Source organism: Rattus rattus, chromosome 3 (genome assembly GCF_011064425.1).
Source record: "Rattus rattus isolate New Zealand chromosome 3, Rrattus_CSIRO_v1, whole genome shotgun sequence".
Lineage (NCBI taxonomy): Eukaryota > Metazoa > Chordata > Mammalia > Rodentia > Muridae > Rattus > Rattus rattus.
Window position 1 is genome coordinate 19,726,373 of NC_046156.1, and position 22,419 is coordinate 19,748,791.

At 38.1% G+C, this 22,419-nt stretch overlaps 1 protein-coding gene across 1 annotated transcript in view; it reads right to left on the reverse strand.

Moving 5' to 3' along the window:
* Stpg2 (sperm tail PG-rich repeat containing 2) overlaps positions 1-22,419 on the reverse strand; it is a 228,554-nt gene that overhangs the window by 10,594 nt on the left and 195,541 nt on the right. Inside the window, exon 13 of the mRNA XM_032896555.1 lies at positions 1,443-1,641. Coding sequence (XP_032752446.1) covers positions 1,443-1,641 — 199 coding nt within the window. The remainder of the gene's footprint in view (positions 1-1,442; positions 1,642-22,419) is intronic.

Sequence of the window (22,419 nt, forward strand, 5' to 3'; positions counted from 1 at the left end):
TGTAAATGTAGTTCAAGATTCAGGGGCAGGTAATAATTTAGCTTTCTAATTTTAAGTTTAGAAATCAATGTTAATAATTTGAATATAATTAAACATACCATTTCACACATCTTATTAAATTTACATGTCATGTCATAGTCAAAGAAAAGATTGTATCTACCAAAAGCATCGTTACTTTCTATCCAAACACCTTCCTCTCCACGCGTACACAACTGTCGGTTTGAAGAAGACCTTGCAGGTACTCAGTTGTTGTGATTTTGTCAGATAACTTTCATTTTAACAGTATTACCTTTTCTGATACATAGACATGGTGTGTCTATTTCCATCTCTATTTATACAGAAGGGATGCTTTCTGGGCTTCTACTTTTCAAAATTTCCAGAATAAAATTAAACAATACTTAAAATTCTCTCAGTGTTATACATCATCATGCAACCATAAATCATTTTCACATCGACCTTCACCTTTTGCATTGCTATTTGTCATACTTTATCTCGCCTCCTGGGTCTGTGCACGTGGGTCTGTGTGTACTGGGGTGAGTCTGTGGAGGTCTGAGGTTGATATCAGACCCTTCCTCCATCATTCTCTGTGGCAAGGACCTTCTCCTAATAAATAAAAATGTCAGAGGACCAATCAGTGGGCGAGGAGTAGGTGGGACTTCCAGGTCAGAGGTGGGGAAGAAAGGAGGAGAAAAGGGACTTGAGGATGTTGGATGGAGAAGAGGTTGGGGTAGAAGACGTAATGAACTAGAGGCCGCCGGTTAGATGGCGATCCTAGTGGATCCGTCACTGGGGGATTTATTTTTGGATGGTTTACTCATTAGGATGTTAGCAGTTGCACCCAGTGATTGAGTTACTTGTTGATTCTAAACTAAAGTTTGTGTGGTGTTTTCTTTTTCTTTTTTCATAAAGGACAAGATTTCATTGGGGCTGGCTTACAGGTTCAGAGGTTCAGTCCATTTTCATCAAAGCAGGAGCATGGCAGCATCTAGGCAGGCATGGTTCAGGGGAAGCTGAGAGTTCTACGTCTTCATCTGAAGGCTGCTATCAGAATACTCACTTCCAGGCATCTAGTAGTAGGGTCTTAAAGCCTGTGCCCACAGTGACACACCTACACCAAAAAGGCCACACCTCTAAAGAGTGCCACTCCTTGGGCCAAGTATATACAAACCATCAGATTCCACTCCCTGGCTCCCATAGGTTTGTTCAAACACATGAGCCTATGGGGACCATACCTAGCCATTTCACAATAAAAAAGTCTATTTAGTCCAACTTCCAAAGTCCCCGTAGTCTATAGTAGTCTCAACAATGTTAAAAGTCCAAAGTTCGAAGAATCTTCTGAGATTCATCCAATCATTTAACTGACAGGAAACCAGCTGGGCAAACTCCAAACACCTCCTTGTCTGATGTCAAAGTGGTCTTCAAGTCTCCAACCCCTTTCTCACCTTTGTTGACTGCAGCAAACTTCTTCCTCCCGGGCTGGGTCCACGCTCTGTTAGCAGCTCTCCTCGACAGGGACCCCTCAGCTCTGGCATCTTTCACATCTTTGGGTCTCCAAGGCAATTTCAATCTTACAGCTGCTTTCAGTGTCTGGGATCCACACCGGATCTTCTGTGTGGTGTTTTCCTTCGTGCAGCGACTCAACTGAGTTCCAGAGAAAGGTAGGGTGCACCCCAACCAGCCACAGAGTTTGATTCATAGGACTGGCATGGTAGCAACCCTCCATGGGAACTTAGAGGGTTGGGTGGAAAGATTTTAGAGCAAAGGGTCAGAGAGTCTGCAGGGATGAGAACATCAGGCCAGTGCTATGTGGGCCACAGGTGCCCGGCATAGTATGGGATGGTGACCTTTTATAAATATGTAATGCAACAATTCTCCACCTTATAAGGTGGGCTCTCTTAACTGAACCCAGAGTTAGTCTGACTGACAAACTTGCCCTAAGGATCACCTCTATCTGCAATCTAAGCTGTAGAATTATAAACAGGCCACTAACCCACCAACATGTACCTCCTGAAACTATCTTAATTTGCTTACTATAATTACTTCCAATAATTTTACTTTCCTTCAAAATATGTAACTATGGTCTTTATGATTGGAAAAATATGTAGCCAAATAAAGTCTTTGTTCTGTTGAGCAAGGGCTTTAACTCCCAAGCTGCCTCAACAACTTAAAGTTCTTACATTTCTTAAATTGTAGAACACTTAAAATTCTCTAAGTGTGGGGCTGGAGAGATGGCTCAGCGGTTAAGAGCATTGACTGCTCTTCCAGAGGTCCAGAGTTCAAATCCCAGCAACCACATGGTGGCTCACAACCATCTGTAATGGGATCTGACACCCTCTTCTGGTGTGTCTGAAGACAGCTGCAGTGTACTTATATAGAATAAATGAATAAATCTTTTTAAAAATTCTCTAAATATCCATACATCATAATGCAATTATAAATCATACTTTCACTTCAATCTTCAACTTTTGCATTGATAGTTAATTAGATATAATTATATATTATATATTCTATTCTGTGACCTTTTCCATTGATTCAATATTTCTGTAGGGGTTTTAGATCATTTACCCTCTCTTAGAGAACAAACAAGATCATGTGCTGTCCAAACAGAGGATTTAGTTATCCTTTATAAACTACAGCTTCTCTCAAATTCCTAAACTGGAATTTTCCATAAAATCATTTGTTAAGAATAGGAGAGGGGGTCATTTTGTGATATTTCCATTTGGGGGAAGTAGGGTTATACCTTCCCGCACCGACTGTGGTAACAGGTGTGTGATTTCCATGGTTTCCTACCATTATATTGAGAAAGATGATTTCTAACCCTACTTTGCTGAAATTTTTGTTTTCGATTTTTCATGCTTTTACCTTACCTTTAAATTTTTCACAGCTAGACAGATGTACAGAGAGAGCTGTAGGTGTAGAGATATCAAATGTCTGACATCTTCTCCCATCCCTGCCTCTGCTTTTGGTCCCATCCTTTCTAATACCCATCTTTGCTAAACTAGAAAAATCTCAATTCTTTCATGTTGTATGTACAAATACGATTTATGTGTCTAAATCCTAGGGACTGATCTCTCATAATAATGAGAACGCATGCATGTATGTCTTTCTGAAACTAGCTTAATATTCTTATTATACTTACCTCTAGTACTGTTCCATTTTCCTTCAAGAAATGCTACTACTGTCTATGGCTGACAAGGATCCACTATGTGTGTATGCCACATTTCCCTCATACATCCTCTGTTGATGGACACTTATGTTGACTTCATAGCTCAGCACATAAAGAAGTATAAGTTTCTCTGTGACTTGCCAACTTGAAGTCCTTTAAATACAAACGGAGAGTGATTCCATTGTGTTGTACCATAGATCTATTTTTGGTTTTTAAGTAATCTCCATACTGACTTCCCAGGAGCAGCAGATAAGGGTTCCCTTTTGTCCAAATACTCAGCAACATATGTGGTTGTTTTCTGAATGACTGCCATTCTGACTGGCTGAGATTAAAACATTATGTATTTTTAATTGTTATTTCTCTCATTGCTAGTGAGAGTGAACATTTTATGTTACTGGCAATTAGGTTTCATCTTTTGAAAACTGTGTTCACTCAGGAATGCATATATTGATTCTGTTCTTTCGTCATTTAGCTTCACGAGTTCACTGCATATTCTACATAGCAATAGATTACAGCTAGCAAAGATTTTGCTCCCAGCCTATTGGCCATCTCTTTTGTAAATTAACCGGTTTCTTTGCTGTGCAGAACTACTTAGAATATTTTTTCTGTTTATGAGATTGATTTAAATTTCATTTTTCTTTCTATTTTGAGCAAACATGATCATCCTCTGGCCCTTTCACTCATCCCACCCCCTTTTCTGCAATGATCCCTGAACGTTAGATGTGGAAGTTGTTTTGTAGATCTGTCCACTGGGGCTGTGCTCCATGACTATGCATTCTCATTCATTGTGGTTTTCTGTAATGGTCTCCATCTGTTCAAGGAGATATTTCCTTGATGAGAGTAAGGGCTATACATATCTGTGGTGCAAACATAAATATTACAAAGTGTAGGGGATTGTGTTAGTTACATAAAGTAGGGGTGTAGGTTTGTCCCCAAAATATCTGCTTCACTAGGCCTGGGTTTTCTAGGTCTCCAGGACAGGGATAGCTTTTCTTTTATTTAATAGGCAGTAAATCTGGGTTAAAAAAATTTGAGATGGGTGGGTGTCCTCATCTCTCCACTGGGGGCCATGTCTATGTACTAGAATTGGTCTCTTCAGGTTCTATCTCCCCGCTATTGAGTATTTCGGCTAATGTCATCCCCGTTGAGGTGGGGATTGGGGGACTCTCACATCCCTGGGACTTTCTTACATTTCTTTTTGCTTGGGCATCACTCAAGCATTTATTCTCCTTACATCATTTTTCGTTAACATCATTAAGCTATTTCTTTGTTTCTTCTTTAAATTCCATAAATTCTTTGGTCAAATTTATTACAGTCCTTTTAAATTCTGTGTCCTGGAATTCATCTAAATAATTCTCATTGGCAAACAGTTCTATAGCACTGTAGTTTTGGTGAGGAGATACTGTCTTGCATTTCACATTTTTGAACTTTTGTGATTAGATATGGAAATGTGGACTACTTTTGTTACTTTAACGTCTGATATGGACAGAACAGTTTGAGACAGAGACGGGATTTGCAGGCAGGTTAGGCCTAGAGGTTGAAAATAGCTTGGAAGGAAAGAAGTCAAGTGGACAGGCAGACTTAAATAACTGAAATGGGATTTGTTTCCTCATACAAACCTGGGGTGTGGGAATAGATCTGCCTGAACAGGCAGGCTGGATGTGATGTGGGAGGAGCCTTTGGGTTGGAAGATAGAAAGGATGTGTCTTAATAGAAGCCTCGAGATTGGTTCAGCTCAGCTCAGGTAAAAGTGTTTAGACTATGCTTGAGAACTAGATGTGAGACACTGTCTAAATATAATATGTTGAGCTGAATATATGAGGGGGGGATGAGGCAAATTCATGGATTAGACCTTGGAGAAGGACAGGCTGATCTATCTGACTGGAGAGGTTGGATGTGATATGGAAATAACTTGTGGGCTGCTGGCAGATAAGCAGATCCTGGTTGAGGGTTAGACTAAACCAAGACACTGGATTTGAGACCTAGGCTAGGTTTGGGGTTGGGAAGAATCCTTCATTAGGAAGATCAGGTGGAGAAGAATGTGAGAGATCTAGCTTAGTAGAGAGGTTGGGTGGTGAGTGGGAAGGACTTGGGAGTAGTGGAAGATAGAGTAGGGTCCTGGCTGAATTCTAGAGGTAGTTACAGTGAGCTAGTGGTCATCAGAATAGGCCGGGACACTGAATGTTGACTCAGAGTTAATGATTGTTTGGGAAGTGTATGTAGATGTGGAGAGTGACACTTATGAGCTAGACCCAGGAAAAAGATGTGAGCTGCCTGCCTGGGTAGAATGGTGAGAATAATTTTTAACAATAATGGCCACTGAAGTTTGTCAGGTTTAATTTTTAACAAATGTTATTGATCAATTATATTAATAAATGTCCATATGTTAACCAAACTTACATTTTAGAGCTCTGTATTTATTAGTTGTATATAACTATATAGTTGGACTTTAATGTATTCATCCTTTAATTTTTAATGTATCTCTTTACCTTGATGAGCCTACCTTAAATTTATCAATGTGATCATTTTTTAAATAATGATTATTTTTGAAGGTCTATTTCTTTCTCCCCTGAATTTCAAATATTTCTTATTTTCTAATGTTAACATTAAACTGCTGATTTGTAAAATGATATATAGGGACTGAGGTGGACATTTCTGATTTCTTTGGAAACTCAGTTGTGTCATGTGATGTTTTTCTGGAAACTGCCTTATGAGAGGATATTTTGGCTGAAGCAGACATATGGGGGCATGTTTCGCTGAGAACAGACACATGTGTTTTACTAGAAGCTGCCTGGGCATGTGACATTTTGCTAGAGCAGAGTCTTCAGAGAACATACGATGTTTGGAAAGGGTATAAATATTAACCAAATTTCGGAAGATGATGCTGTGTGGCATTGGTTTGCTTTGCTATTCTTTGCTGGTCTTCTCTGGGTTTTGCTAATGCTGGTCTTCCCTGACAATTCTGTGGCATTGGTTTTGCCTTGCCTTCTTTGCTGATCAGCAGTTGTCGTGACTTTGTAGAGCGAAATGTACCAATGAATTTCTGATGGTGTTCCAATAGATGCTTGCTACTTCTGGAGTCTGAGGCCAATTGGAAGAGCCTTGCGGTTTCTTCTGGATCAAACTGCCATTTGTGATTTGTGAATAGTGTTTCCCAATGTATTGAGCTGAAACTTGTGAACTGAACTGCTGCTATCCTGACAATGAAACTGAAATAACTCCAAAGAACTATTTCTAAGCAGGTCCACATCCTCCTTTGTCCTAATAATCTTTCCTTTCCACTACTTCTGGTGGGTTGTGAACTAGAAGGGAGGTTAAAGCATTAAGTACTCTTATTAAACTAGGTCTTGAAAAATATGTCTACAATGGACAGTCACCAATTTCAAACTTATGGTAGAATTGGATCCTAAACTTGATAGTGTAGGTTTTTATTCTATAAATAAGTGAAGGAAATTATGATTACCACATAAATTAACTGAATAATTGAAATGGAAAGTGGTTCCAAGTTACTTAGTTGGATTAGAAGATTAAGCAAAAGATATGCTATTTAAAACTAAAGTAAGTATCAATTCATATTAATAAAGACATGATTAAGAAAAATACAATTCCAATAACAATATTGATCTTGTTCTTCATTAAGTATATAAATTATTTTAAGTCCAATACAAATATATTAAGGCAAATCTCAGTATCCTTTCACAACTACTTAGTGTATATTAATTACAAAAAGTCATCAATAGCTACTTTCTTCTAATGAATCCATATTAATACCTTCACCACACCAATGAGTGATAAAACAATGCACCTCAGCTTTATTAATTTTTAAGTTCTAAAAGTATAGATTCTGTAACAACTACTTATGACTAAAATTAATTTTCTATTACGTGATTTCTATCATACTACATTTCATGTAATTAAAAATTATAATTTTGAGGGAGTTTTTTTTTGTTTGTTTTGTTGTTTTTGTTTAGCTTTTTGAGACAGGGTCTTTTATGTAGCCTTGCTGCCTTGGTTGTCCTGGAACTCACTCGAAATATCAAGCTAGCCTTGAACTCACAAAGATCTACCTGCCTCTGTTTTACAAGTTCTGGTATTAAAGGTGAATGTCACTGCACCCTACTTTTGGGAGGACATTTAAATACCATGTTTCCCTAATGTGTTTCTCATCTAAGTACTCCAAGTACACATTAATGTGGAAACATTAGGTGTCTGGACAGCAGATGGGGCATCTATTCAGTGCCCTGAATGATGACCTTTGAAAGATGGTTGTTTCACTGTTTCTTTTCTTTAAAATTTTCCTTCTAACCCCTAAAACTGTAAAAATCTCAAGGCAATCAAAGAAGTCATTAATTTCCCACTTAGGTGAAAAACACCCTAACCAATAAGAGGAAGGACACCAAACCATAAAGAGTGTTTTTTCCAAAGCTCACAAGTCTTATAATAGATTCTGCATACATTCCTGTTTACTTGTTGTCTGATGGTCCCACCAGAGTGTATACTGTACATACTGGGTCTTCTGGTTTTCCTAGAATGCCACAGATTATACCTGAAACTGTTTGCATTGTAATATTTCCTGTCTGTGATGGTTAATATTGACTGCCAACATCATAGGTCTAGTTTATCCACTGGGTTAATTAAAGTGGGAAGACGCACACTGACTACCAGGCTGATTAGAGGGCTAAGAATTAGCATCTGTCACACTCCTTCCTCACTTGGGATATGTCCTGTCCAGCTTCCTCAAGGTCCTGCCAGAAAGACTTCTTTGCTGGGGAGACTGTACCCTTAAACTATAAGCAAATAAGTCCTTTCTCCCTTAAATTTGCTTTTCTTTTATCAAAGCATAGAAGAAATAACTAAGACATTTGACTTATTTGGCATGGTCAGGTTTCAGTCCTCTTCAAGGAATTCTTATTCTTATTTCAGTTTTGCATGCTAGTTAACAAATTATCATATTTCCCATGACTAAAACAGGTAAGTCAACCCATGATTATTAGGGTGAGAAGTTTGCAAGTCTCAGCTTGTGTCTCTGCCTGTTTCTCAGAAGACCAAAACAGAAGCTTCAGGGACTTTCTTCTTTCAGGAGGGTTCCAGGAAAATGGTTACTCCAAAACTCACTCTGATATTTTTTATCAGCTTTGAGTTCTTGAATAGAGCCCAATTTCCCTCCTTACCGGCTGTCAGGGTGATTCTTCTCTTGATGTTTTTTTGTTTTTTGTTTTTTTGTTTTTTGTTTTTCTGCTCCCTTCTGGCCTCAGCAGCAGCTAACACTACTGCCCCTCTCATCTTAAGGAGCACGAGGTTAAATGGGACCACCTGAATAATCCAGGTAGCCCTCTCTGTTTTAATAGGAACAAACTATCAGCCTTTAAAACCTTCTGCAAAATCCCGTTGCCAGGTAAAACTTGACATTCGGTTTCAGAGATTAAGCAATGGACATCAGAGAGGAGGCCATTTTTGTCCTCATAAGCCAGTGGTGTGAAGTAATCAGTCACTAAACTTTTATAACATTCTAAATAGTATAATGTGACACCAGATCCTCAGATTCGGCCAAAGTTTTTCGGGTTCTGTAAGCATCCTACAAGTGTAGTTCCTGGGCCCCTGAAAAAGGCAGAGCAGACATCTGAAGGTGTGTTTTCATTATTTGTTACTGACACAGGTTCACTTCAATTTATATTTAATAAAACCTTATGGCTGCGGCATGAGAACTGCTCAGAAAAGGTGCAATGAGATGGAAAACTGTCTTTCTGAACTTTTTCTCGCACTAAGAAAAGAAAAATCACTGCATAGTTCAAAGAGATAGGAATTGTTACAACCTCTGAAAGAATGGACCCTACAATGAGTTTAATTTAATCTTTACAAAGTAACTTGAGTGGAAAACACAGTTCAGAAGGCCATGCTGAACAGCGAATTTCATTTATACTAAAATAAAATGGCGAAGAGAACAACCATAATCTCTACTTCATACACTGGACTGATGTTTGATTTTATGTTACACTATTTTTCTGCCAAGCAGTGAATGCAATTTTAAAGTTGTCAAAGTCAAAAACAGTTGAGAATACAAATAACCTCCATTAAATTTAGGTTATGTCACAGTAAGATCTCAAATTGTATCATCCCAATTTGTTCCAAATGTGTCAGTCCTCTGTCTTCTTGTTGTATTCTATTTCAGGCCACAAAGATTAGGTAAAGGACAACACTATGTTAACCAAGATTACTAATCACATAATAGAAGTTTTATAATAAAAGTATATGGAGATAACGACCACATAAAAGGTTTTATTTGCAGTAAATCTCAATGTAGAGTAGACCATTTTCCTGTATATATATACACATATACTTACATTTTATAAGTAAATCTATAATTTGTGATTTTTAATTAGTTCACCTGGACATCAAATTTACAATTGAATCAATACTTATTCTTAAAAATAAAACAATTCCCATTATAGATTATATTTACACAAAGAGGATTAGTTTGCTAATCAGTATATATAGATAAATAAATATATATGTGTGTGTGTTTATGTGTGTACACTAATCAGTATATATATGTACATATATATATACACATATAGAGAGAGAGAAGTCGATAACAGATGATTGATAAACAGATGTTAGATTGATAGATAACATATATTGTATAATATCCCTGTATATTACAAAATTCAACTTGTCTGCATTCCCTGCAGGAGGAACAAACGGCTCCCTGTCTCTTACAGCAGGTGGGGGAACTGATGAGATCACCACACTGCTGCATGCATCTCCTAAACCACACAGACAGTATTAAATCTTAATTATATAGATGTTTAGCATATATTTTACCCAACATATTTTTAATTCTTGAATAGCTACTTATAAAAACAAAGCAAAAAGTCCGTAACAGACTGAGTGGATGAAAAGCCCCTGAGAGATGGAGAACAGGCAAGGTCACTCAGGACAGTGCATGCAGGGAAGAAGGAAGACAAACATGAAAGGCAGACAAGGGGCAACTTGAACTCAGTACCTGAGTCAAATAACTAGGCCTCTGCGATCCCTCTCCTGAGAAGAGTGCTGGGCTGTGGTGGGCACAGCAAATCCTTTACCTTTTCTGCTTGACCCTTTCCAGCTTCTCGCCTGGGGCTTGACCTAGCCAGTCCTTACTGGAGTAGATGCTCCCCTGTGCCCCATCTCCCCAGATCCCTCAGCTTTCTCTCCTGACCATATCCAGAAATCACCTCCCCTGTCTGATGATCAGTATCCCCCCTACTTAAAAAGTTTCCCTCTTTGCCTCATTTATTTCCTGACAACTAATAAGTAACACATGCTGTAGTGTATTTTGTGCTCTAACTCGTTTGCTGATTATGTCATTACTAGAATTTTAGTTCCATAAAACAGGAAAAGCTTAGATGTTTATGGATACATCTTACATGTGCACTGCAGACAATATGTACTGACTTGGATGAATAGCTGAGATCACTGGCTAACAAGCATCCTTATAGGGGATTTCTTCTCTTACTAGGGGCTTTCTAAAAGATACCTAAGAGTCATTAAAGGTATTTTGTGGGGGGGGGGGATTGGGAGGGATGGTTCCATTCAAGAAAAATATAAATGACTCTGGAACAATGGACCTATATACAAAATAATAAAGAAAAGAATTCGTGAAAAAGTAACAAAAATAATCCAAATTATTTTTTGTTTTTTATTGGTTATTTTACTTATTTACATTTCAAATGTTATACCCCCTCCTGATTTCCCCTCTGCAAAGTTACAGAAAAGGATAGCTCAGAAGGAGCAAAGATTTTCATGCTATGTAACCTTTTTCACACGTGCACATAGCAAACCCAAAGGTATTTAGTAAAATGAGAAACCAGACTACTGGCCTAGATAGTCCCAGCTAGGAAAGAAATGAATTAGGGGTGAAAGTGTAAGGTGTGGAAGGGGGGTTGAATGTTTGCAATGAAAAAAGAAAACGGTGGAGGGAAACATAAAGCACAGTATTCAATCTGCTTACAAAAGTAAACTCTATCTCCCAAAGATGGTAATAAAAAGATCCCAACTTAAGAATCAAATAACAGTTTGAAATAAAAGAGGATGATATACTGAGTCCTCACCTTCTCATCACCACAAACGAAACAATAGAGACACAGGAAGGAAATTTTACTATGATAAAAGGTTCACTTCTCCAGAAGGCAATAATTTATAGTCAACTAATATTATTGATCCCAAAATCATTAATCAAAAGTTAAATAGAAGCAAAAGAGTAATTATAAATTATATCACTAAAATGGGAGTTTTTAACACTCACTCAAAGTAATTAACATATTAAAAAAGATACAAAAATAAGAAAAAGTAGATGAATAAGCTTACTTTAGGTACAATCTATAAAATTTTGTCCCCAACTATTTGCAAATATGCATCATTTTAAACAAAAATGGAGTACTTGAAAAATGCTAAGCATTTAACTGTAAATTAAATAAGATAAATTTTCAAAAAATGGATAATTTTGTTACCAAAAAGCAAATTAATTTACTTTCAGTTACAGAAAGACTACATACTTTGGGATGATGACACAAGGTTATCTCAGTCGGAGAGTTTCCTTCTTAATGTGCATAGCATCAATTCCAAACACCACAAAGAGCCCATACTTCAGAAATTGAGGCAAGAGGATCAGAAATTCAAGGACATCCAGAACTATAGAGCATTTCAAGGCCAGTTTGAGGCAAAAAAAAAAATTCCTACTAAAAGCATATGAATATGATGATTTTTTAAAGACTAAAAAACATATAAAAAGGTTTCACTGAGTACCTAACCGATGCCAGACATAAAATATATTTCATTTGTATTCACTAAAAAAATAATAATTTTGAAGTGGAAATAGAGAAAATAAGTACTTAAATAATAACTGTTGTTATTTTAAGATAGTGAGGTTTTGAAATTGTCCTGAAACTGCTTAAATCAGAACAACGTATAGTTAAAAATGTTTCCCCATTTTACTCTTTTTTTTCTTTTGTTGGATTTTTTTATTTCCATATCAAATGTTATTTCCTTTCCCAGTTTCCCAGAAATTAGCCCCCCTATCCCATCCTCCTCCCCTTTATCTACAAGGGTGTTCTCCCTATCCACCTCTCTTCCTGCCCCATCCCCCGACAGTCCCCTACAATGGGAATACAACATTGGCAGGACCAAGGGCTTCTCCTCCCATTTGTGCCCAACAAAGCCATCCTCTGCTATATATGCAACTGGAGTCATGGGTCAATCCATGTATTTTGGTAGTGGTTTAATCCCTGGAAGCTCTGATCAGTTGGCATTGTTGTTCTTAAGAGGTTCAAGCCCCTTTAGCTCTTTCAGTCCTTTCTCTAATTCCTCAAACAGGGATCCTGTTCTCAGTTCAATGGTTTGCTGCTAGCATTTGCCTCTGTATTTGACATGCTCTGGCTGTGTCTCTCAGGAGACATCTATATCCAATTCCTGTCAGCATGCACTTTTTAGTTTCATCAATCTTATCTAGTTTTGGTGGCTGTATATATATGGGCCACATGTGGGGCAGGCTCTGAATGGCCATTGCTTCAGTCTCCGCTCCAAACTTTGTCTCCATATCCTCCTTGTAGTATTTTTGTTACCCCTTTTAAGAAGGAGTGAAGCAACAACACTTTGGTCATCCTTCTTGAGCTTCATGTGATTTGTGGATTGTATCTTGGGTAATTCAAGCTTTTGGGCTAATATCCATTTATCAGTGAGTGCATACCATGTGTGTTTCTCTGTGACTGAGTTACCTCAATCAGAATGATATTTTCTAGTTCCATCTATTTGCCTATGAATTTCATGAAGTCATTGTTTTTGATAGCTGAGTAGTACTCCATTGTATAGATGTACCACATTTTTTTAATCCATTCCTCTGTTGAAGTACATCCGGGCTCTTTCCAGCTTCTGGTTGTTATAAATAAGGCTGCTATGAACATAGTGGAGCATGTATCTTTGTTGTATGTTGGAGCATCATTTAGGTATATGCCCAGGAGAGGAATAGCTGGGCCCTCAGGTAGTGCAATGTGTAATTTTCTGAGGAACCTCCAGACTGATTTCCAGAATGGTTGTACCAGTTTGCAATCCCACCAACAATGGAGGAGTGTTCCTCTTTCTCCACATCCTCACCAGCATCTGTTCTCACCTGAATTTTTGATCTTAGCCATTCTGACTGTTGTGAGGTGGAATCTCAGGGTTGTTTCAATTTGCATTTCCCTGATGACTAAGGATGTTGAGCATTTCTTTAGGTACTTCTCAGCCATTTGATATCCCTCAGCTGAGAAGTCTTTGTTTAGCTCTGTACCCCATTTTGTAATAGGGTTATTTGGCTCTCTGGAGTCTAGCTTCTTGAGTTCTTTGTATATTTTGGATATTAGCCCTTCATGAGATGTAGGATTGCCATTTTGTCCTAATGACAGTGTCCTTTGTCTTACAGAAGCTTTGCAGTTTTATGAGGTCCCATTTGTCAATTCTTGATCTTAGAGCATAAGCCATTGGTGTTTTGTTCAGGAAATTTTCCCCAGTGCCCATGTGTTCGAGATGCTTCCCCACTTTTTCTTCTATTAGTTTGAGTGTATCTGGTTTGAGGTGGAGGTCCTAGATCCACTTGAACTTAAGCTTTGTACAGGGTGATAAGAATACATTGATTTGCATTCTTCTACATCCTGACCTTCATTTGAACCAGCACCATTTGTTGAAAATACCATAATACTCTTAAAGCCAAACAGGAATGATCAAAATCTGATAGCTAAGGCTCCTAGGGAAACACTGTGAAAGGATCATAAACCAGCATCACATGCAATGTTTGTGTGTGGGAGACAGCTGTGTTGGTGAAGCATCTGAAGCATGAACATGAGAATGTGAGTTTGATTCCCCAGATCCCACATTGGAATGTAGGTGTGGTCACCGTGGTAGGAGGTAGACCCCTTGGATCTCCAGAGCTTCAGCCACTTAGACAATGGGTGTGCACCTAGTCAGAAACCTTGTCAAAAATATAAGATGAAGAGCAAGCAGAAAGGTATGAAACATCAACGCCATGCTTCTACACACATGTGCATGTGGACCTGTGTACACATACAGACAAACACACATAAGAATATAAAACAAATACATGTATTACATCCTTTGTGAAAATATTGACTGTGAATTCCAAAACAATAAAGCTTCTATTAAAAGTAATTTTAAACTTTGAAAGATATTTAAATGATATAATAGAAAACATTTATACAACTGATCGCATTAAATGAAGATGTTAAGGTATTCAAAAAAGTATTAAGAAAATGAAAGGAGTCATAAAGAAGATACTTTTACAATGATATGATAATAATTCAATGTCAGAGAGGTGGCTCATGAGAGAAAGGTGCTTGACGCCAAGCCTGGTGACCTGAGGCTGTGTGTTGTTTTAAAAATATAAAAAATAAAAAAGTAAGGTTGTCTTTTACCCCCCTTAGGTCCGGCACCTCAGCACCCAAAGATATCTGCTAGATAACCTGGCGGAAACACATCCCAACTCCAAGGCGGCACAGTGTCTCCTACCGCCGCGTACTTTCTTACACTCAAATCATCACATAAAAGAACACACAACACAATAACCTTTGACCCAATTGATAAGATATAATTGCCCACCTAAACTGCACCATCCATCCCTTAAGAACATTAATAACAACCTGTAAATACACAGAGCAGAATCTTAACATCAGCCTCCATCGTCCTGCCACGGCTTCTCTCCCTCTCCCTCCTGTCTCTTCCTCCTTTCCATTCCAGTCTCCTCCTCTTCCTTCAAACTTCTCTCCCACCATCCTTCCTTCTCCTCCAATGACAGGCCTCCTTCTATCCTGTACCTGCTCCTCACCTGTACTTTACAAATTCAATGGGGAGAAGGTTCTGGTGAAGTCACCTGAGTCCTGAGTACATGACTAGGCAGCTGTCCTTGAGGCAGTGGAATTAGCATCAAAATACAGATAACTTCAGGGCAAACCACAACAGCTGTGGAACCCATATGGTGGAAAGACAGAACTAACTCTTTCACATTGTCCTCTAATTTCCACACACATACTATGGCACAAGCATGATTACACACACACACACACACACACACACACACACACACACACATCAGCAAATGAATGAATAAATAAAAAATAAATAAATAAAAAATAAATAAATAAATAAATGTGATGTAAATTTTTAGGAACATGACATATAAAGAACAATATTAGATCAGTAATAAAGGTAATCTAATACGTAGTCAAAAGATATGAAGAATTAGTTTACAATAAAATATTAACTAGAAATTAAACTTTGATACTCATGAGGAAAATGCACATGACAAGCTTAAGGAAACAGCTCTAAGTCAGAAGAGACAAACGAAAGTGGCTAGCAATGCTGTATTTTGGTAAGTCCTGGAACAATAGCAACTCTCATGTACTGCTGGTGGAAATGGAACACTAGATTCATTTGGAGGAAAACAAAATACCATTAACCAAGGTCTGTTAAATGAAACATCACAAAGATTATGATTCAGAAACTCCATTCCCAGTGGGGTAATGAAAAGGAGTCTGTACTCATTTGTGACATGAAAGATGTATAAGAATGCTCACCATAACACTAACCAGCACCAAGGAAACAATGCGAGTTTCCATCTGCAGTGAAATGGATAACTAAGCTGTAATACACTCTTCTACTTTGAGTTAACCAAACATCGTTTCCTGAAACAATCGAGAATTAGACCCTGCAAATCTCAAGTCTAAGGGAAAGAAACCAGACAAAGGATAATACAAGCTTCATTATTCAACTTACACATAAACTGGAAAACAGCCAAAGAAAATCAGTGGTGACAGAGAAGTAACAGTGTCTACTTTGGAGCCATGGTAATGAGAAAGTGGAGGTTAGGGGTTAGGGGAGAGGCTGGAACTAGGGGGCCATGGTGTGACGCTCCTTCCTTTTGACAGTGGTTACATGGGTGGTTCACTGAAAGAAACGAATAGATATGTATGGTTATAATACGTATCTTTCTCTATGCATACTTTATGTGATAACTTGTGTGTGTGGTGTGTTTTGGGTGTACACACATGAGTACATACATGAATGCATGATGTGTACACACATGCACACACCTTTGGAAGTCAGAACAGAACTTTGAGTGTCTTCCTCTATCGCTCGGGTCTCTCACAGAACTGGAAGCTTTGGCTGGCCTGTCTGCCCCTCCCCCAATGCTGGAATTATAAGCCACACACAGCTTGAAATGTTTATTTTAAATTATGAATAGTTTGGAGGTTACAGGTTATAATTAATAAGCAATGACACAAAGATATATAGTAACATAAATTGTGGTTTCTATTAATTGTCTTATAACATATTTATAATAAAATATTACATATAAAATATGATCCCCAAAGTTCTACCATTTGGTAAGATAGATAAATTGAACCTATCTTAGTATAATTTAGCTTTTTGTGTGGAAAGAATAATTTTAAAATACACTTTTGGTTTCAATATTTCTTATAATTCCGCATCTCATTACACTTGCCCTAAATGCACATCTTTCTTAAAAAAGACTAAACCGCCCTTCTAATCTCAACTTGGGGCAGTGAACGCTTCTAACAACATGGTGGCATTTTAAGTTATAGGTACTCTAATGTGTTCAGGTAACCAGTGCTGACTCTACAATGTATCTACCAAAATCAATTTTTATCACTCAAAATCTATTGCAATTAGAGAGCAATGCCAAGGCACTGACACACTAATGGGTCTCAAAATTTTCAAAAAGAATAAGGGAATTGCGGTGCGTGTTAATTGAAATGCAGCTGTGATTAGGATAACAAAGTGGATGGACCAAGCCTCCCACACAGCGAGCACACAAACTAGCATTCCAGAGGGCACCGAGTTTTAATGAGCACTGGCATTGTCTAGCTGCATTTTATGGAATAATCGCCATCCAGTAAACCTATTTTTAAACTTTACAATATCTTTTAATGAAACAGTTGTTTGACTGTTCCAAGTATTTGATTTTTAATTTTTATTTTAGAACAAGAGTGTAGCATTTCCAAGAAAGGATCCACTCTACAAAACTGGACATGCTTGAAAGGACTATCATATCTGACCCGGCTGAAACAGGCTCATGTATTCCACCACAACAGCAATTACATGAAAATGATTAAACTGGAATTAGAAAACAGCTTTCTAATTCCTGGAGTGTTAAATTAACAAGGCAAAAATGATCACCTCTTGCTGGAAACGTTGCTCTGATTATGTATAAAAAGTGGAATCCTATCAAGGACATCATGAGCCTCGGTTTCCTTTCTCTCCCTATTCCCTTAACCATTTCTTGTCATTTAATAAGTGTCCCAATTTCAGTAATTATGTTTGCTGGACTTAGAATGAATGAATACTCTTATTTCCTCCAAATGCACACATCTTCATTTTTTAATTATTCAACTAGTTCAAAATGTATTATCTTCCATTCTTTCCAACTTGTCCTTCCTTCGTTCTTATTCCCGGCTCAGCTCTGATTCTACTGTTGTATGAAGCAGTGAAATCCTGATATTTGGGGCTGGTGCTACACCTGTTACAACAACCTGAACCCTTTTAACCATCACCACAGAAGCTGCAATCAATGAGCTAGCCAAACACAAGCACAGTGCAGCATTTGACCAGCAGCATGGGCAAGCTCCTTTCAGAAGTAGGAGGACATCAGAAAGGAACTTGCTTTAAAACTCTAGAATGGTCGGTGTCTTCCTTCTCTGGTCAATAACCTGGCTGTGGGAGTGTGGCAGTTTCTTTCCGGCTTTCTGGTTGATGTAGCAAACTTGCGTTCAAAATGGCCCCTTCTTCGTTCTCACTTTTATAGTTTCTCCTCCATATCTGCTTAACTTTCGGGGTCTGCCTCTTCATGCTCTACAAATCCATCAGTAAGCACTGAACGAAAGTTTCGAACTTTAAGAAGGAGCTGATAACTAAAGGAAATTCAGTGTGAAAAAAAGATATTTTAATTTTAGCTCTATGTCAAAGAAGACTAAACCTTAGTCAGCACTTCTCAAGCACACACACGTCAGGTGCACACACAGGGCTTCTTAGTGCATCCATGGTAGGACCTTACCTGCCTTATTAAATGAGTCAGTTTGAGGTAGAAAATGTGCTGACGCTGCTACTCCATTAACTGCATGGACAAGTGAGTTTCCTAATTGAAGTGGGAGGCAACCTAAAATGACATTCTATAGGGATGCTTCCCCATGGCCCCTGATCCAAGCTCCCTGTGAGAGAATACTCCTCTCACCTATTTCAACAAAAAAGAAAACTACCTGACCAGCCACAGAAGCAGAAACACACCCTATCTGGACCCCCAGGAGACACACCTGACAAGACCTCAGAAGCATTTCCTACCAGGAAACCCACGGCTACCACACTTGCCTAAAAGCCAAGAAAAGCGACAGAAACCAAGGAACAAAACAACTACCCAACAGAGACCAGACCAGATATTGGTGCCTGGAATCACAATTATCCTAAAACCAGATTCTTAGACACCAGTGTAAGAACACAATCAATGACACCCAGGACAATATGTCTGCCTAGAGTCCAGAAACCTTACTACATACAATAGGCCGCTTGAAATATAATATAACTGAAACACAATAAAAAAAATTAAAAATACCCTTTATAAATAAATGTAAGAGAGGTCCTTAAGGAGAAATGAATACATTTATTAATGACGTCTATGAAAACACAAACAGTGGAAAGAAATGAAGAAAATGGTTCAATACATGCACTTGGCAATAGAATCAATAATGAAAACCCAAACTTGGGGAAAACTGGGAATGAAAAATTTAGTAATTCAAACATGAACCTCAGAGGCAAGCCTCTCCAACACAAAACAAAAGATGGAAGAGAGAAGGTCTGTCACCTAAGGACAATATAAAAGAAATGGACATCACAGAAATCAAAAGTTAAATGTAAGGAAGAAAGAAAGACAGACAGACAGACAGACAGACAGACAGACAGACAGAAAGAAAGAAAGAAAGAAAGAAAGAAAGAAAGAAAGAAAGAAAGAAAGAAAGAAAGAAAGAAAGAAAGGAAGGAAGGAAGGAAGAAAGGAAGGCAGGCAGGAAGGGGCACTATGAAAAGACAAAGTCGAGAAATAACAGTAGAAGAGGGAGGAGGAGAAACCCAGGTAAAATGTGTGGGAAATATTTTCAACAAAATCACAGAAGTAGCCTAACCTAAAGAAGGCAGTGCCTATCAGGGTACAAGAAGCACACAGAACACCAAAAACCAGACAGAAAAGAAAGTGTACGTGTCACATAATAATCAAATATTAAATGTACAGAACAAAGAATACTTAAAGCTGTAAGGTAAAAAGACCAAGCAACATAAAGGAAGACCTACAAGAACAACATCTAAAACCCAGAAAGGCCTGCATATACATGCTGCAGACTCTAAAATACCACACAGGCCAGTGCAGACTACTAAACCCAGCAGGACATTCAGTCACAATAGTTGGAGAAAGACATTTCATGATAAAAAAAAAAAAAACAAATTCAAGTAGCATGTGCCTACAAATCCAGCCCTAGAAAGCACTAGATGGAATACTTCAACCTGAATTGGTTAACCACACCCAAGTTAAAAAAGGAATAAATAATATCAGACCAGCAAATGAAAAAGGGGGGACCACACCACAACAACAAAATAACAGGGATTAACCAACATTGCTCATTGATAGCTCTCAATATCAATAATTTCAATTTCCCAATCCAAAGACTCAGACTGACAGAATGCATTCTAAAACAATATCCATCCCTCTGCCCCATCCACATCCTGCAATGACAGCACTATGGTGGTGACAGCAAAGAGCATGTGCTTAGTCTCACATAGTATATTAGATTTTTCCTCAGTGTAGCAAATCCCTGAAAAAAAAAGTTACAGGACAAGAATAACTCTTTTGTCTCAAAATTTCAATCATTTGGTTCCATTTTGTTCTGTGTCTGTAGTGAGGCAGAAAATAATTACAGGAAGCATGTGGCAGAGTAAATTTCTCATCTCATGCTGGCCAAGAGGCAGAGACGGATGGGTGGAGGCATCTAAGTAAGGCAAGTCCCCACTGACTTACCTCCTCCAGCCTGGACCAAGCTCCCATCAATCTATCATTTCCAAACTGTTTATACAAATTCTGAATCCACAAATGCATCCCTTCATTAGGTAAGGCAAAAGCCTCATAATCTAGTCACACACATATCCCCACCTCTGGAGTTTGCTTGAGGGACACTATATCTAAAACATCACACTTGATTCCAGGTTAGAGAGGCAAGAGTGAAGGTTGAGAGAATCACTAGGGAGACCAGAGATTTTACTCTCAATTACAAGAGCTTTCTCCAAGTCCTCTTGGCTATAAATATCTATCTGAAAGATCAAAAAGAAGAACAAAAGAGAAATGTCACTAGTCTAATCACTTCAACCTAAAGGTTGCGTTAATTTCTGTGCAATTATATGATTAAGAATGAATTGTGATGCCCCTTCTAAACAACTTAAAGGTTCTCTGGCTGGCATGGGGTCTACTGCTTCCTAGAGACAACTCCTCACTACAATAGGGAGGAACTAATCAACAATAGCTGTCCTTGACATTAACAATAATAGTATTAGTTAAAATCAGATACTCAAATATTTTAATTTTCCTGTAGTTTCCATTCTTTGTATGCATACACGAAACGCACAATTGCCTGGTAATTCCTATCATAATATAAAGACAATTTTATAGCAACCTTTCTCTGTAACACAACACTCATAACATGTACATGATTTCAGTGGTTTTACTAAGTTCAACAGTTTCTACTATGATAACATCTTTATGTTCCTGAAACTTGTTTTCCAAATACTTCTACTAGAAGGAATGGTGTTTATGGGAAGTATGTTTCCAGTAGCCTGGTAAATACTGCCCAGTCAGTAAGAATTGCCTTTCTCCAGAGCAGCTGCTCTCTAGGGTAGCACCTAGGTATAGGAGCTGGCTATAGTTGAGATGCTGTGAGCCATTGCCTAGCTTCTGTAAGGGAAAAGGCTCTGGTACTAGTCCCCGAACAGAAGAAACGGGATGGGGAGAAAAGGCCAGTCTCTACTACAGTAAAAATTAGTCTATTGTTTCTAGCATCTGACCACGGAAATTATACTTTCCTCAAGGATTAGGTCCTAATCAACTAGATGATATAAAATTTTCCCTGGAGTCAGATAATAAGGACAAAGATTTGAAAGACAAAAAGGCTAACAATATGACTTTATTAGCATAAGAATGGTAGAAGCCATAAGCCAAGGAATACAGAAAGCTTTGGGCAACTTAAAGTGATCTATCAGGTGACATCCTGATGGCCCTAAAACTACTGAGGCTGTAATTCAGCCCAAGGGTGAAGGACCTTGGAAGCCAACTCTTCCCTAGAACACAGGTTCTGTTCCAAGAACTGGAATTATTGACTCCAGCTCAATGGGAAGGAAAGACCATTCTCTGAATCCATTCTTCCATATTTACCTGATATCCTCTATACATCAGGCTCTGGAATGCAAGGATAAACTGACTTAACCCCTGCCAGCAAGAAGCCCTCAGTGCCTGCCACAGAACACTGTTGAATAATCCTGCTGAATTATGAATTCTAAATGAAGTATAACATAAAAGCCAATGTGTACCTTATGACAATATAGTGAGAAATGCCACAATTTGATTTTGTGCCATTACTCTATACTAAAATAAAATGTTCCAGGAAGCTATTTTTATTAAAAAATTATCATCCAAGAAATGTGAAAGTATTTGTATGCTTTATAAAATACAAGTACTATGTGGTCAACACAAATTAGACTTAGGAGAGGGAGGGGGAGGTCAAGGAGAATGAAACTTTCCATAGAGGTCAAGAATTCCACAGGAAGTGGTCATGAATTCTAGAGGAGGTAGGCAAAGAATGAGAAAGAGTTGGAGAAGAAAAGGAAGGGAAAAATAAAGTTAAAAAGTAAATATAGTGTGCTAAAGTTGAGTTCTTAAAAATAGTTCTTTATTCATTTGTCTTCTGAAATATCTATATAATTTCAAAGTCAAATAGAAGGACTGAGGAGATGTCTCAGCAGTTAAGGGTACATAGTGTTCTTGCCTAAGGCCTGAGTTCCATTCCTAATACCCTTACCGGGCAGCCTACAACCCCTAGTAGAACTCGCTCCAAAAAGATCCAGGATATATACCCATACCGAAACACAGACACAAATGCAAATAAAATAAATATTCTTTCAAA